Source organism: Argopecten irradians, chromosome 5 (assembly GCF_041381155.1).
Source record: "Argopecten irradians isolate NY chromosome 5, Ai_NY, whole genome shotgun sequence".
Taxonomy (NCBI): domain Eukaryota; kingdom Metazoa; phylum Mollusca; class Bivalvia; order Pectinida; family Pectinidae; genus Argopecten; species Argopecten irradians.
This window is the reverse complement of record NC_091138.1, coordinates 23,750,773-23,769,340: the sequence shown is the minus strand read 5'-3', so window position 1 is coordinate 23,769,340 and position 18,568 is coordinate 23,750,773. Positions and strand designations below refer to the sequence as shown.

At 33.3% G+C, this 18,568-nt stretch overlaps 1 protein-coding gene across 1 annotated transcript in view; it reads left to right on the top strand.

Moving 5' to 3' along the window:
• Positions 1–18,568, top strand: part of LOC138323282 (protein CLEC16A-like) — a 58,035-nt gene that overhangs the window by 9,416 nt on the left and 30,051 nt on the right. The window contains 6 exon segments of the mRNA XM_069267758.1: positions 389–489; positions 2,071–2,123; positions 2,740–2,809; positions 3,172–3,326; positions 3,771–3,821; positions 6,758–6,886. Coding sequence (XP_069123859.1) covers positions 389–489; positions 2,071–2,123; positions 2,740–2,809; positions 3,172–3,326; positions 3,771–3,821; positions 6,758–6,886 — 559 coding nt within the window.

The window sequence follows — 18,568 nt, the reverse complement described above, 5'->3', positions numbered from 1 at the left end:
GTTTAGGGTAATAAAAATGTTTGATACCTATAGCCAGCAGGAACAACACAATCATTGTGATGGAGACACAGCAACACTGAGTATAAAAGGGGTGATCTCACAAAAATGTCTGGGATCCCAATCTTATCTGGTATTGGCATGGTGAAGTCCATGTATCTGGTGAATCCAATGGAATTCTCTTCCTCCTCTTTGTTGAAAGATGGACGTCAAGTCTCAATAATCTTACATTTGAGACATATGTCTTCAATATCAGATTATTACAATAGGATGAACTCTAATACTGGTTTACACAATAACAAAGGAAACGTGAAGTTCTTTTAACACGATTAGTATACGATTCTTCAATTTGAGGTTAAGACATAAATTGAAAGGTACATATTTTTTTCAGGCCTTATTTAGAATCCATCTTTAATGCCCTGGAGTGTACAGAGAATGATTACGAGGCTTTGTTTGGTCTTTGTCTGCTATACGCCATGGGACATAATGATGGTAAGTACTGATACAGACAGTACACATACAACACCTTATATGTTAAATAATCAGTTTACTTTATACCAGGATAGTCCGATTCAGTCTAAAATAGACGCTTATCATTTGTAGTCATAAAAAGGCAGAACACTTGCTCTTAGCTGGCACACTGCTCATAATTATATGTATGGCACGCTTCTGTGGCTCTGCATGAGTAACCTTTAAAACCTAGGCCTGCTAATATAGTAATTGGAAACACAATGGTATGTAAGTGTATAGAAGTTGACCTATTAGCACAAAATGAAACATTTGTCCTGATGAAGCCCAATGTTCAGGAGAAACCAGAAGACAAAATTAAAATTATCACGTCCTCAGCTGAATATGCCATGTCATAAATATTGTAAGACACACATGTCATAACACTATTGTGGCGCCACAGGTAAATGATAACATAATAATCAAAATGAGACATTGTCTCGGTAGACGGAAACATCAAATCGCCTAATTTTGCCACCCCAATATAGAAAGGAAATTGAAATATTCCCTTATAACATGATACTGGTATTAAAATTTCAATATATATCAATTTCTGATAACATTTGTTCTTATATACATCAGAAAAGTTTAAGTTCCTCCTGTGTTTATTTTTACTAACTAAGCATTTATTTGATTTGCACCATTCCAATGTAATTATTCATTTCTTTTGTAAATATGACTAAAAGGATGCTTTAGTCCAAATTACATTTAAATTCACATGTTTCCCATAGTGTATCAATATTACCATATGTAAAATGTATTTCCTCATTTCTCCTTTGGCACACTCAGAGGGTACAGTATAACGTGTATATTGTAGATGTTATAATGTATATTATATATATAGTAGATGTGTGTTTGTCCTGTTATTAGTGTTGTCAATAAATTCATTATTATAGGAAGTATACTGTATAGTTGTTACAGGTGTAAAACTTCATGATTTATTGTTTGCAACTTATTCACAATGGTTTATTTTTTGGAATCACCTTAGTAGCATTTATGTGATATGATGTGATATATGTGAAACCATGATTTTGAACATTTTTTTTAAGTTAGAGTTATCTGTGAATTGAGTGGAATTAAAACCCACATGAATATTTAAATAACAACTATACAGTACTGCGGTATTTTATATTAGCACTTGCTACTTTAGTAATAATAAATGCTGTCATGTCAATGTTGTCTGTATCACTGCATCAGTAGCTATGTGATTTATGATTACTTCTAGACTGCAACAAATATTTCATGGTTAATTTCCTGTGATACTGGTTTTTATCAATGTCAATCATTGAAAACTACATAAAAATAGAATAATAACAAATTGAAAAGTAGAAGTTTTTATTTTTCATTTTCAGATAACATTTGATTCTTTGTACTTTTTGCCAAAAAATTGATCCGGATACAAAATGAAAGAAGGTATTTGAATAAAAGCGATACAAGTTAATGAGTTAAATTTAACAAATAATGAATTGTTAGAAAAAAAAAGGTGGGTGGGTCCCTACCTTATATATTTTGAAACAGCTCAAATGATATTGTGACATATTTATAAAGTATTTTTGACGTTTTCAGGCCTACACCAAGGGCTGATGGATAATGTTCTCATGCCTACTGAAAAGTGTGAGGTGAGTTTGAGAGACAATTTTTTAAGAAATCATGGCTCAGAAATCTCAAAAATGTACCTGTAGTTATATATTTAAGTATTAAACTATTTTCCTATGGAATATATGGTCTATATAGATGTCTTACAGTCTTCATAATAAGCGCATTATGAAGTGATTGTCTGTAAAACTGGCACCTGTATAGACCATAGATTCCATAGAAAGATAATAGTTTAATATTTATATTTATATTATTAACTCATTTTGGGGGTATCTGCATAACAAATGTTTAAATTAGATTAGGAAAACCTTTTATCAACATTGATATACTCCACAAGATGGAACAGCCATTTTGATGGTGTTCATTTGACGTTACCGTGTCAACATTAATGACAGTTATACCCCTCATAGACTTCACTTTGGCTTTGTTAGTTTATGTAGTAGAAGCAACAAGTGAATGTAAATACCGGTATAGGTTTAGTTATAACGTTTTTGTTGTACATTAAAGATGTAAAATCTTTGGAATGCTTTCTGAAGATCCAATAAAGAAACAAATTGTTTCATTTTTTCTTAAGAATGGAATGAAAAGATGATTCATCAATTTAATTGACTAAATCTGTAATTTTGATTCCCTCCACAGACCAAGGACCATTACAATGTAGCACTAGTAGAGAGGTTGATAAAGATCATCACCCTAGCCTGTCAGCATGGTAAGTGTGCAAACATTTCTTTTGTCTTTTTGTATTTTCTGTTGTTTATTCTTATTATCTTATGTGTGTCAGATGGTGGTATACTGCCTTAAAAAATTGACAATCTATTTTGTCTACACGGTAAGGATTACTTTCTTGTCCCATGTGTACTTATATTAATACACTCAAATTTTAGGTTTCCAAATTTGCAAAATGAAGAAGATTTATCTTACAGGCACAAAAACATCTGAAAGAAGTTTTAGTGCACACTAAAATTAGCTCTAAAGACCCTAATATTAGAATATGCAATACACCTTTACATCTAACTACAAACATGTGGACTTACAAGAATGATTATTGTATAACCTTGTGTTGTTTTACAGAGAGTAAAGTACGACTATGTACACTAGAATTAGCTATACAACTGCTAAAACAGCTGGTATATACCCCAGACAAATCATACCTTCAGGACCGACACCTCGCCTGTGTGGAAGCTGCCCGCGAGTCTAGTACCCAGCTCCTTAGGAACTTCTATAAGGTAAGGACCTTTACAGACCTGAGAAATCTTTATAACAACTTAGTCACATACCTTGATAACAAAAATAGACCATACTTTTCTAAAGTTCTACTCGTGGACTTTTTTCTTTTCTTGTTTGAATTTCTTAAATAGAAATCTCTTTTTCTGTAGCAAAAGAGGTAATAAAAAAATAACCATTGATGATGTATATCCAGTAATGAAAAAACAATTAAGATAATGCTAGACAAAATGTGTTCAGTATTTATGTACACTATGTATTAATAATAATGATAGCTATGACAGGAAGAATTATATAGGCTTTGCCGTTAATCGATTCTTTGACTTTAACGTCTTGTCAATTTTGTTGAAATGAAATGAGCAGTTGTGAACAAAATATTGTTCCCTTTAAGATGTACTTTTGGAAAGGTTCTTTTTCTTTCAACAAAACAATTTTGCTTTTTTCAGGGTGAAGAAATATTCTTAGATATGTTTGAAGATGAATACCGAGAAATGAAAGTGAGTTATTTCCCTTAGACCAAATATTGCGTGACCAAGAAGACTCCAGTGATATTTAACATGAATTTACTGCCGTTCTATCATAAGATTGCACGATTGTGTTACAGTACTAGTGTATCGACTCAATGTAGTAGATAACATTGCTACATGATACAGGTGAAGTGTTTATGTAACACGCCTTGTGATTGGCTGAGTTGATCTAAAAATAGAAGAGAAAAACGTGTGTGCACATTAAAGCTGTTTAGCCTGCCATTCGTTTTGACTTTTTATGGTGAACAGAACACTTTTTTCCAGTGAAATACGAAATATAAAACAGTTCTTTTTACCAGAAATTTCTCTTTTTTATGTTAGGTCTAATCTCAAACATAACCACTCAGTTCATAATAGCGACTTAGTTCCGAACCAGGAATATCAGACAGGGCATCGATTATAGGTAATTTTGTGAACTCGGATGAATACGACGGATTTTTACGAACCCTTGATTTCATGGATGAAATACGTACTCGGCAACATTGTAATGAGGAGAGTATGGTGGTTGGAAGACAAGATTTAGTCCACGTTGTTCAAGAATATTTGTTAACATTTGTTCACCTGCGACAGAGCAGACACATTTTCATTTACATACAAGTACACACGTTTGCCTCAATAAGTTTCTCTCGAATTTCACGACCATAAATGCTTTGTTTTATTTTCTTCTGATATTCAACGAATTTAACAACTTCTTCTCTGACCTTTGTTGGTGCCTTGATAGGCCGAACACGTGGAAACAGAGAACCATGCTGTTCCTCGTACAAATTTGCGATGTTTCGACAGGTGGATTTACAAACGCCGACCGCTATAGATATATATTTCCATATGACACCCCATTTTTGTACATTTTCACTACACTTTCGCGTACTTTTAGATCGGTTCGTGGCTTTGACATGTCGACATATGATCGGTTGAGGACTGCTTCTAATTTTGGCGCAATTTTAGCGAGAGATTTAAATAGTAGCCTAACGTACAGTACATGTACACATGTGCAAACACACATGTACCGGTAACGTATAATATGCACGTGTTGACAGCTCGGCGATCAACGATTTTTAGTACTGCCACACTTTATTATTCAGTATAAAGTTCAAATTAAGAGTTAAATTAACATTTTAAATATACCTTACCATAATTATGAAACTGAACAGTCATGTTTTAGCAGATACTTTCTTCTTCACCTTCATATTTATTCATTACCAGTATTATGTTTAAATCAATATTATGTATTCTTCTACAGCTAGTATAACCTAATGGTGTGTTATCTCTTTCTATGTTTGATTATTTACAACAGCTATTTCAGGAAACTCGGTCCGTCAAGTTCGTCACATGTACTAGGTGTACCACGGAAAAAACCACCCCGGATCAAAACAGTCATGTATATTTTTACAGCGCGAATTCTATATATCAGCGTTATAATTTTTACGGCGTAATACTTTTATTTTACAAATACTAATTTTTCAGATGTTTATTTATTTGAACATTTGTAATTGTTTCGGCGTACTTACAACGTCCCGAATGCACAAATAGGGGCCATTTTACTCTGGGGTGTTTTCCCGCGGATGTACAATTAGGTTGTGTAACGTTTATTTATATACACACTCAGCAAATCACAATGCGTGTTACATAGACGCTTTATCTGTAACATGTAGCGATGTAATCTACTTCAGTGAGTCGATACACTAGTACTGTAACACAATCGTGCAATCTTATGATAGAACGGCAGTAAAGTAAAATCGCATTTTATCATATATCTGTTTGTTAGGTAATGAATTCTTCATTGTACTTCTTTTATATGTCACTACTGTGGTATAACCCAATATGATTATCTTATGCTGTTTTGAACTGAAATTAGATGTCTTTAGAGCCAACCAGTGAATGTTACTATTTCTATTCTTGTCTTCAGACAGTGACTATTTCTATTTGTGTTCTTGTCTTAAGAACTGACCAGTAAATGTTACTCTTTCTGTTCCTGTTTTCAGACAATAAATGTTACTCTTTCTGTTCTTGTCTTCAGACAATAAATATTACTCTTTCTGTTCTTGTCTTCAGACAATAAATGTTACTATTTCTGTTCTTGCTTTCAAACAATAAATGTTACTATTTCTGTTCTTACTTTCATACAATAAATGTTACTATTTCTGTTCTTGCTTTCAAAAAATAAATGTTACTATTTCTGTTCTTGTCTTCAGACAATAAATGTTACTATTTCTGTTCTTGTCTTCAGACAATAAATGTTACTATTTCTGTTCTTGCTTTCATACAATAAATGTTACTATTTCTGTTCTTGCTTTCAGACAATAAATGTTACTATTTCTGTTCTTGTCTTCAGACAATAAATGTTACTATTTCTGTTCTTGTCTTCAGACAATAAATGTTACTATTTCTGTTCTTGTCTTCAGACAGTGACTATTTCTATTTGTGTTCTTGTCTTAAGAACTGACCAGTAAATGTTACTATTTCTGTTCTTGTTTTCAGACAGTGACTATTTCTATTTGTGTTCTTGTCTTAAGAACTGACCAGTGATTGTTACTATTTCTATTCTTGTCTTCAGACAGTGACTATTTCTATTTGTGTTCTTGTCTTAAGAACTGACCAGTAAATGTTACTATTTCTGTTCTTGTTTTCAGACAATAAATGTTACTATTTCTGTTCTTGCTTTCATACAATAAATGTTACTATTTCTGTTCTTGCTTTCATACAATAAATGTTACTATTTCTGTTCTTGTCTTCAGACAATAAATGTTACTATTTCTGTTCTTGCTTTCATACAATAAATGTTACTATTTCTGTTCTTGTCTTCAGACAATAAATGTTACTATTTCTGTTCCTGTTTTCAGACAACAAATGTTACTATTTCTGTTCTTGTCTTAACAACTTACCAGAATTTTTGTTCTTGTCTTCAGAGCCGGCCAGTAAATGTGGAGTACTTCATGATGGATGCGTCCATTCTGTTACCTCCTACAGGAACACCTCTAACGGGAATAGGCTTCAACAAAAGGCTGCCATGTGGGGAGTTAGAGCGAGCTCGTAGGGTGAGTACACCTTTAGATTTAATTAAACATGTATTCCACCTCTCCCACTCTCAGTTGGTGTGACCTTCTTTCTCCACACATCGTAGACTTGTGGAATGTCCTCCCAGCATCCATTCTTGACTGCAGTTTTGAAGACACCTCTAGATACCAGCTAAAGCCTTTAAAGTTCAGCAGGTGGGATTTCCGTTCTGGCGAACTTTACTACGTGGTGATTGGCACATTATTAAAAGGAACCGATGACAGAATTTTTGTCAGGAACATAGAATAATTACAACAAATTTTTCTTTAAACTTAGCAACAAGTTGTGGAGCTTTAATGGCATAATAAAGACTTAGAACTACAGTCAAACCTCGATGATTCGAACTTCGATGAATCAAATTTCTCGCTGTATCGAACTTTTTGTCTGGTCCCGAATTTCTTCACTATATAACATTACTAACTAACCCATGTATGAATCTAAGTTTTATGAATCGAAGTTCTCGATGTATCGAACTTTTTTCACGGACCATTTGTTATAGAATCATAGGTAAATGACACTCGATGATTCGAATAAAAATTTACCTGTACAGATCAGGTGTTTGCCGATACCCCGTGGCATGCTGTCACACCTAACTGTCTCGCGACGGCCCTTCGCCGGACAATAGGGATTATGACAGCTTGTGTTGCTTGCTTGATATCATCAAGATAATTAATATCACTAATCAGGCCGATACCCGGTGCTTTGTTTTTACAAGCTGCATTACTAAATCATTAGTACGGCAAAGATACAGTTAGTCGTTTTTGATGTTCGCCGCCGCCATTGGTAGCGGTTTGTAGAATTTACGGAACGGTAAATAGCGAGCGACATTATTAGTAACTCATACTCAAAACTGTTACATTGCACAACTTTGGCATAAATACTGGAGCAAATCGATCATTCTAAATCGAAGTATTTTGTAGGTGTTGTAGCGCTTTCGGTTCCTCCTGTTAAGTTTCGTTTTTACAACTTGTCTTCGTTTTTATATTCATTCCGTAATATTAACCATCGCTTAAATAGTCACCAAACGAACACTTGTACATGGGTTAGGCCTAGTACACGTAAGTCTTGTTTATGATATACGTATGTATTGCTAACGATAGCAATACATGTGATTAATTGCATACTTCGTTTTTATTTTGTTTTGCTTGTGGTAAACACAATAATTATAAAGTTTACGGAACGGAGACGACATGTACACAACTACCACAGTTGGTCATGGGGTTAAAAAAAATCGGTCTAATTTCAACCACGAATAATTCGAAGTCTCAATGTTTCGAAGTTTTTCTGACGGCCCCTTGAACTTCGATACATCGAGGTTTGACTGTAGAAGTGTTTATCTATTGAATGAACGTTATCTTATATGTACTTACCATTCTAGGCCTAACATGTTCATGTGTTGTTGTGACCACTACAGTTAAACCTGTCTATAACTACCACTGAAGGGGAGACAGAAAAACGGTCACTATAGACAGGTTGTCTTTATAGACAGGTTGGGGTTTTCGGGCCAACCAGCGAATCAGTAAATAAAACAGAAATATATCAATGCAAAACACACCTGCTTTTGGATAATTACATATTTATTAGCGTGCATTATTTAAAAACTAATTGTGTATATATATTTTCGTGACTTGTGTTCGTTTTATTTTTTAATGTTTGGATGGGGCTCTCAAATGCAAGCAGAAATTTAGATCATAACAAAATCAACTCGTTTTGATACACACTAGTAGATTTTTTCAACTATGAACATAATAAATACCTAATTACGGACTTGACATTGCCTGGAATTATCTGTGCAAGATTAATTTCTGACAATATATGCGTGAAATAATTTGTACAACACTTTCTCGCTGGCAAATCGTATGTAATGTTGCCGTGTTACCAGTTTTGATGGATTAATCTCGGGACATGAAAGATCAATTTGGAGGCGTTTTCTCACAATATATAGCTTCAAAACTAGTAAAATCACAATGCAGGTACACATACTAACTTTCAGTTGCATTTCTAACAAGTTATGAAACCGTATTTGATTGATAAACACAACGAGAATACCCGGGTTACATCGGGCGATAATCCGACTGACTCTATAATCGTGAAGAAATCGAACGTAAATTTATAGACCTAATTTGAAATAGGTTAAGTACAGGCCATTTCTTAGTAGTATTACATTGCTTAATATCGACAATGAATAACGGAACACATTAAATAGCTTGGCATGTTTTATTTTGCCTACCGTATCATCCGAATTATGGCTTCAAAATCACGCTTTACGAGTGATCTTTTCATGCACAAGGCGTTTGCGACCAAACATAATTTCAGTCTTTGATAGGCATAAACGGTCGTTAAAACTTCCATCTTCAAGTTGGCAAACATATTTGTACCTCAAATGTTAAAACTGCAAGATTATAAACCATACAGTCCTGTATAAACAATTCATAGCTTGGACTTCAGTAATGGCTGCCATTTGCTAAGGGAGTTAATTGCCGGAAGTAAGTCAAAGGGACGCTACTACACACACAGTACTCGAAAAGTCAATCTCAGCAACCGGTCGTACTTTGACGGGGCTAAAATGACGGGTCGTTAGCTACATTAGACAGGAGGTCGTTATGCACAGTGCCATTATATAGTAAAAATGCACGGGGAGTCTAAAAACCGGTCGTTATAGACAGGCGGTCGTTAGAGCAGGTTTGACTGTATATGTAAATTGTAACAATGAAATATTGTTCTGTTATGCTGACACATAAGGCCACATGACAAACAGCTGTGTGATGAAATTTGTTTATCATATAATTTGCCCGTCCAGCCATGTTATGAATATCATAAGACACATGTGTAATAACTCTATTAGGACGTCGCATGATTGTCTTGGTAGACGAAAACGTAACATCCAAGCCAGATTTAGCTTGTCTTATATAGAACCAAAATTGAAAATCTTGCCTATATTTTGAATTAATGCTACTTATTTGATAAATAGAATCTTAGCTCATGACTAAGTAAGGTCATCTGTAAAAATGGTAAGTGGGCATATTTCATGGTCACCTCCATTTTGACCAGGTATTTCAGCGGTACAAGCATTCGGCTAGCGTTTGGGGGTCTGGTTTCGAATCCCGGTCTGGCTCCTACATTTTCTCCTCTCCTGGTACATATGTCTGAATTTTGTCAAACATAATGGTTTTAATAGGTTTAATTATATAAAAGCCTTAAAAATTACAGAACCAATATATCCTCTATCTTTAGTATTTCTGCTGGATGTAAAACCAAAAATTTAAAAACTCAATCAGATCCTGTGATTCCATTGTTTTTAAGTATCCTATTTTATCACAATTCATATACCATATAGCCAATTATTTTTGCAGACCAAAATTTTCATAATTTGGACCTTAAACAAGAAAATAAAACTTTAACAGATTGCTATTTGGATTGAAGTGTGTATAAATTCAGTTGATTCTTAAAATCTTGCAGATTAAAATTTGAACTTTAGGCTTTACACTAGCAACAACACAATCTGAGTAGATAACCTTGGAGTAGACATTATAACAGTAAATTCACTCTGAGCTAGTGAAGTGACCTGTACTCTCTACCTCTACAAATCTGACAATAGTGTAAGCAAAAAGGTCTAGTATGTGTTATTTGATACTGTCAGGCAATATTTCATCTGTGATTTGTGGCCAATCCCACTTTGTGGTGGGTTTAATTCAGATGTATGACATTGCTCCATTAGTCATTAAAGCATTGGTTAAGTGTGACAGTAAGTTTTGTGTGGGATAAGATTCTGTGTTAAAGTCCCATTGGTAGGATTGTGTTATAGTGAGAGTTATGAAGAGAGGATGTGTATAGGCATGTTGTAAGTTGCCCAATCCCCATTGTCTTTAAAATCTGACAATAAAATATTCCTAAATGAAATCAGCTATAGATCTATCTATAATGGCTTTGATGAGTGTACACAAAATCATGGTTATAACATTGTAATTTTCAACACATTATTTGTAATAACTGTACAACAAACTTAACCTATGATAAAGTTATTTCTTTGGTCTTAGTGATTCGTTATAACTATGTTTTTTCTGTATTTATACTTAGTGATGATGAAGAAACTAATTGTCTTTTCTATGTTCAAAGATAGACTGTTTATTAATATGTACTCCAATTCAAGAGAATGTTTTAAGTTGATTGACTTTATGATGATCACAATGAATTGTAGAAATATTAGAGGAATAAACAATATTGTATGGCTGAAAAGAACAAGCTTAATACTGCTAAAATGTGAATGATTGGTGAATGTAGATCATGGCATGTTTACCACTGGTCTCTATTAGCTGAACTTTGTCTATCTATCAGTATACCTAGCTATGTTACCCTTTAATTTACTGTTTAGTCTGGGTAAATATTTAAGTTATAGGTGGTACATAGATAAATTTTGGGGGGAAATGGGGTTGTCGTCATCATGCTATATAAAGAAAAGAGGAAAAACAAACAAAAAAAATCTTGAAAGTGAAAACACTTGAGATATGTTTTATCGTGACCCATATTTAGATAACAGATTTCCTAGTGTAGAAGCCTTGATAGTTAGCACATGACCATGTGTTAGTTTTGTCATTCATATTCCGAGTGGTACAAGACTAGGATTTCATGTAAACAAGACAGATATAAACTAGTGCAAATATTTCTTTATCGACAGTAATAACAGTCCAGTTTGGTTTTGTATGAATTTATCAATAGAAAACAGGAAAAATAGAACTATTCTTCATAAGAGTAAATTAAGTTATATTTTTTAAAGGGGAGGTGGGGGGGGGGAAGGTTCATAAGTTTTGTATGTCAAATTCAGCAGTTAAGGTTTTGAACCTTCTTAATAAGTAACTGAATTCTCTAATATTAATATGGGTATATGTATATCTATAAAATCTCTGTTAATATTAATATGGGTATATGTATATCTATAAAATCTCTGTTAATATTAATATGGGTATATGTATATCTATAGAATCTCTGTTAATATTAATATGGGTATATGTATATCTATAGAATCTCTGTTAATATTAATATGGGTATATGTATATCTATAGAATCTCTGTTAATATTAATATGGGTATATGTATATCTATAAAATCTCTGTTAATATTAATATGGGTATATGTATATCTATAGAATCTCTGTTAATATTAATATGGGTATATGTATATCTATAGAATCTCTGTTAATATTAATATGGGTATATGTATATCTATAAAATCTCTGTTAATATTAATATGGGTATATGTATATCTATAGAATCTCTGTTAATATTAATATGGGTATATGTATATCTATAGAATCTCTGTTAATATTAATATGGGTATATGTATATCTATAGAATCTCTGTTAATATTAATATGGGTATATGTATATCTATAGAATCTCTGTTAATATTAATATGGGTATATGTATATCTATAGAATCTCTGTTGATATTAATATTGGTATATGTATATCTATAGAATCTCTGTTGATATTAATATGGGTATATGTATATCTATAGAATCTCTGTAAATACAGATTACTGCTTCACTAATCAATAAACTACATTTTAGATCTCTCAGCTATTTGAATATTTATTGGATAGATAAACAACTCCCGTTCTTTTATATAAATTGTAAATTAAGACATAAAAACAAATTAAGATTAACAGGTAGGAGACACCTGCAAGAGAGTGGCATAAAGTCTCAAAATAGATGTTGGATATACTACAGCACCAATAATGATAACTTTAATGTTTCCTTTGAGCAGCACATTGAAATAAAAAACAAAGCATTAAAACTAAATATAGTCCATTGACTTAAATAAAAGTTATGGTTTTGTGAGCTATTTTTAAAGTATTTTATTGTGACTCAGACAGATGCTTACAACTGAAGCATGTTGTTTCTGTTTGAAATTTGATAACGCAGTGCATCACAAAGTAATAACTTTTATCAGAATATCGATGTTTCAATGTAGTCTATTCAGATATGAGATCCACTGTACATATATAGTGGGTCTGAGTGGCTAACCCTGTTACACTCCCAACAGTTTCTCTATTTATAGCAATGCTATTGCCTAAGCTGTCTAGTTTAACATCCTATTAAAATCCAAGGTCATTTAGGACATGCCACGTTTAGGAGGTGGTAGATAGAATTGCAGAAGTACTCGGGAGAACTACCACCTAACAGATGTCAGTACTTGTCAACTACTCAGACCTGTGATGTAGTGCATGTGGTGTAGAGGCCTTTTGGTAATGTGTATGGGACATCTAAACCAAACAATCACCACGACCCCTCCTTATTAGGATGACTTTCAATAGAGCTCTTGTTATAGGTTTAGAGAACCAATATTCTGTGTGGAAAATGGCCTTTTTTATACATTGATACTACTTGCTATGTCATTATTGCTCTTCGATTACTTCTACATAGAAATCATTTGTTAAGAATAAAAACATGTTGCAGCTATTCTAGTTATACCGTATTCGACCCAATCAGCACAGACTAAATATATATGATACTGTAGGTTTCCTAATTGATTGATTTCTTTTGCAAATTCAAGGTTAGTCAAAGTTTGGTGCTATTAAGTGCCCACTTCTTTGATCCATTTTTAAGTGCCCTCAGTGCTTATTTGGTCGAATATGGTATATAATTTAAATCTATGAAATAATGTGTGAGTGCAACAATAAAAGAATATTCTTTGTACATGATTGCAGTATACCTTAATGGAAAGGGGGAGAAAAAGAACAGAAACTTTAGATATGACAAAGGTGATAGATTGTTTTAGCAGGAACACTTGCATGTGATGTATACAGTGGACCCTTGCATCCTCATCCCAAGCTGTCCAGATTGCAAATTGTTTTAGGTCTGTCAAAAAGTCAGTCCATTTAGTCAATGAAAATTCTGTTGCATTGTATTATAATATTTCTGTCCAGATTGTGAGTTTTCCAGACTACAATGTCAAAATGATTTTGGGACCACTGGAGAGCCTTGTTGAATAAATTCCAGTTCAATCTTTATCAAAATTTCATGAAATAAAATATAAGGTAATTTGAAATCACAGAAATTTTAAATTTGTAGTTTCTAAATAAGTTTCTTCTTAAGTTTTTTTGGGGGAGTTTTTATCATTCAAGATTTGATATCACAAATTTGCACTAAAACCACTAAAATTCCCTGTTTAATCCCATTTGATTTCCTAGGTACTCTAACCTTTTGTTTTGTAAACAGGATGTGACATTTTGTGAACTAGAGCTTCAGTTGACTAATCTCTTTCCCCTGAAAACATCAGGATGTAAAAAAAGGACTTACTTATATGCACAATTATGCAATACATAAATATACAATTTAACAACATTATTCCTAGCAAAAAAATAATAGCAATCACATTAAAATACTTTTATATCTTGTAATTTAATAAATGAACACATCAAGATATTTGTCGGTATATACCCCTGTAAATTCATTAGCTTACTCAATGTTATCTCGAGTAACTTTGCGATTGCACAGATAGCTATATTCCTAGAACAATGCTCTTATGTAACACTCCTCATTCTTTATCAGTAGTTAGTACAGAAGTATGAAGTCAGGCGCAATGATTCAGACTGTTACAAACACAGGACACGACACTTAACATGCTAGCACTGTCAGAATGTCTGAAAATTGTGTCATTGATTTTGTTGAATGTGTTATGGAGATGGTGTGATAAAAATGTTCTAAACAAATTTCATTTATTGTTGTTTTTTTCTAAGTTTGGGAGAGAAATATTCAAATAATTGGCCTGTCAAGTATAAAGATATCTCTATCCTGATGAAAGGTTTTCACTGGTCATTTCTCAAGCCTAAATCTGTCATTTAAGTTTAGATATCCCTATATCTATGTGACAAACCCATTTGGGACACTAATTAATCAAGAAAAGTATGATTGCCAAAAACTTGGATGTGGTTTTTCAGGATTTTACACAGTTTTTGTCTGCTTGTGTGGTTGGATTAACTTAACTGTTATTGTATTTATAGTTAACTCATTCGTACCAGCCTTTGTATCAGTAGAGTTTGAATGTGTCTGAAGGGATGAATGAGTAAGTTCATCCAATTTGTCGTTAGTACCATAGCTTTTCCACTGAATAATCTTAAGAAGGCAATTCACTGTGATTTCTCTTCACCTTTTCACCTTTTTAACATAAATGGTATTTCAGAAGATTGATTGTCATATAAAACCTATTCAGGCATGACGTCATACTTGAAGGTTAACTGGAGTTCGTATCTGTAAGTGCTTAGCTCGTGATGGGATCAGATGTAACACTGATACAGTTAAAGATGTTTCTTAGAACTCCGCTATCTACAAAATACTACCTGTTCTTTGAATTGTTTAAGCTGACAATCTTCATGTACAGGTGTGTTATGATAACAAAAAAAGAAGTGTTTTTCTACCTGTAAGTATTTATCAAGTTTCCATCATCACGTTCAACCAATGTCGTATGAGAAATAAAGAAAATGGCTAGCAGCTGCCTCAAAAGGAAAATCAAAAATATTAAAAAACATAGCTAGGCTTCAAGTGAAATAATTGAAACAAGACATAAACTACATTTTACTTGTTCACCGACACCATGAAAGCTACTATTGACTTTATCTGACACTACTGGTCATAAAAAGATCATACAGATTTAGTCGTGTTTTCATCTTGTTGGCATTATCTGATTTAGCCATTTTGAATAGTCTAGTTGAAATATTTGCAGTATTATATAAATTCTTCCTGCATTAGAGGGTGACAGTGCATAGTGTCATCCTGAGGATATCACTGTCACCCGAGGCGAAGCCGAGGGTGACAATGATATTCCGCGGGGTGACACTAGGCACTGTCACCCTCTAATGCAGGTTGTATTTATTTTATTATACCGGAAGTCTAGAAATAAAACTAGTTTTCAAGTATTTGCAATCTATTGCAACATTTTACTTATATCACCGTCGGCAGTAAAATAACATATCAGCTTCCATACTGTACTTAGTAGTGCTTATTACCATTGCATTGTAAAAATAATACTCACAACAAGCATTCAATGAAATATTCTTGTTGTCTTGTCTCCTGCGTTTGTTGAAATCTTTACGTTTTTGTAAAGCTCAATGAATTTTGGTTTCGTCCTGTCGTCTGTTAACAACATTAGCAACGTCATGAAGACGCTTGTAATCGCATGTCTTCCGTTCACCTAATCACCGAGCGCTTGGACGGTAAGCGAATATTTGTAAACGGAAAGCTCCGAACTTAATTTGAAAAAAAAAAGATATTGATAGACAGACTAATTTGGCAAAACTATTTACTGAATAGCTCCAGATAAATTTCGAAGCATCGCTTCAAAAACAAAGATAGCGTCGGAAAAAGAAACGAGTGCGCATCTTTTTCGAGCGGTTAATATTTTGCACTGTCAAAAATACACTATCACCTGTTGCTAGGGGGTTGCTACGAACGTGTCTATTGTCTCCCATTGTTATAATGCTAACTGCCATGTGATAGTGTAAAATACCAAATATCTCTCGACCAATCAGAATGCAGGATTCTCACTTGAGGTATAATAATTTCTGTTATCACTTTACTGGTAAACACTGGAGAAATAAACCATTCAACAACGCTTTCATATACCATACTTTCTTTTCAAAATTTGGCTTGTTTCTATTTTGGTGAAAAAAACACTGCAATTGAAAAAAAAAATGTGGTAGGAAACCCCTAATAGATCAAAAACAGGAAACCCCTGATTTATCAAAAACAAAAGCATTTTATCAATATGACATTTACCTATAATATTTGTGTGGCAATTTAAGTTTTTATCAAATAGTAGATTTTTTTTTTTTTTGTCACTGCCAAAATTTAAGTTGGATAAAATTGTTTACTGCATAATGCTAGCAAGGTGTGGTTGTTTATCAAGACTCTATATTGGGTTAACTGTGAAATATAAGCCTTATGAAATTTAAAACATGAGCAAAACATAAACACATCATTTATTCAAACATGGTTGTGTGTGAGAAATAAGTCATTTATATCTGAGAGGTTGTTGACAAAGAGACTGGAGATTGGTACTGAAATGTATCATGTGATCCTCAACGGTACAATAGGGTACAGATTATATTTCAGTTCTGCGAAATCATTTTATATAGAGAAAGGTTTTTGTATTTGTACTAGAATTTATACATTTCTTGGTTATATGTAGCTATAGGGTGGTAGTTTTTCTATGGAACTCCAGATTTTGTCAGATACAAATTAATCTTGCATGTTCGTAACAATGTCAGTAAGTATGATGATAATGTTGTATGCATTGTCTGTGTTGATAGAGGGCCACACTGTTGACAGATTTCTGTCATCACTGTTTATCATTATAAGCATATCCAACTCACCATCAGTCATTTTACTGTTTTACAAAGTCATTAAATATAATTATACTAGTTGCTGTTACATACACAGTGGGGAACAACCTGGTTTGCAAATTATTGACATCTGTTTCTGTTATGCAGAATTTACATGAACCTTTAATGGTAAATTCTTTCTAAAACACATGAACCTGTTAAAGTCTCATGATTTAAAGTAATATTTTATTCAGGATTTTTTAAAGCTTTTATTCTATATAATTACGCTCTAATGGACCACCTATGTTAGGATATAACAACTATTTAACATATGATATGTTGATAATTGCAGACCAAATTCTGCTGTCCAACTTTTGCTGTAACAGGTGTCCTCCCATGTAGCTCAGATTAATCTAGCTTTATACAGAATGATAGTGCAGTATGCTATCATTACACACTTTCTGTCTACTGAACTCTGGTCGACCAGATACTTGTTTCTGTGTCTATATTTGTGGGCTGCAGGCTAGGTGTGTTTTTTGGTTGCCCTATATGAATAATATTTCTATGGCTCCCATTCATTTATATGCTAAGTTTGTTGCTTACCAATTAATTACTATGAGCATACATACATTTCAAACTGGGTTTACAGTTATTTATTCATACTTACCATATTAATATCATATTTCATATTTACATAATACATACTAGTATTATCATTGTGGGTTTACTACCACAGAAAGGTGGTTTTTTCTTCTTCTTTTTTTTTAAACTATTTGTAATCTTAGTCACACTAGGTCTGACTTGTGTGCCTTATAGGCCTGTAGTGGAGCAGTTCTCAGAAACAACATATATATAGTTATATTATTTCAGACTATGTCAGATGTCAAGCCTGTCTTTGAAAACATAAATTCTGCTAAAGTAAAAAGAGGATTTGAAGGATTAAGTTCGGCGAATGCTGTCCGCCTGGAGATTTAAGTATTTAAGTGATGTGGTTATCCACTTGTGGTTAATTAACTCTCCTTACTTGTGAAAAGGTTAGACAACTCTACCCTTAATCTGTCATTTGTAAGTAAGTTTTAGTCAGGTACATGTACACTACCAATGAATGCAAAGGTTAGAGAACTCTGTCATGAATATTTCATTTCTAAGTAAGTTTTGAGTGGGACTGAATGTATTTTGTACAAGTCAAATAGAAATCTCTCTGCTCTTAATCTGTCAGTTATCAAGAACTGTGTTAACCCAAGCCTGTCCACTATATAACAAGTATAACTCTATAGGGCCATGCTGGGCTGTTGTTAGGACTGGTGGTATTTATAGAAGTGTTCCAGGAAAAACCAAGGAAACAGAAG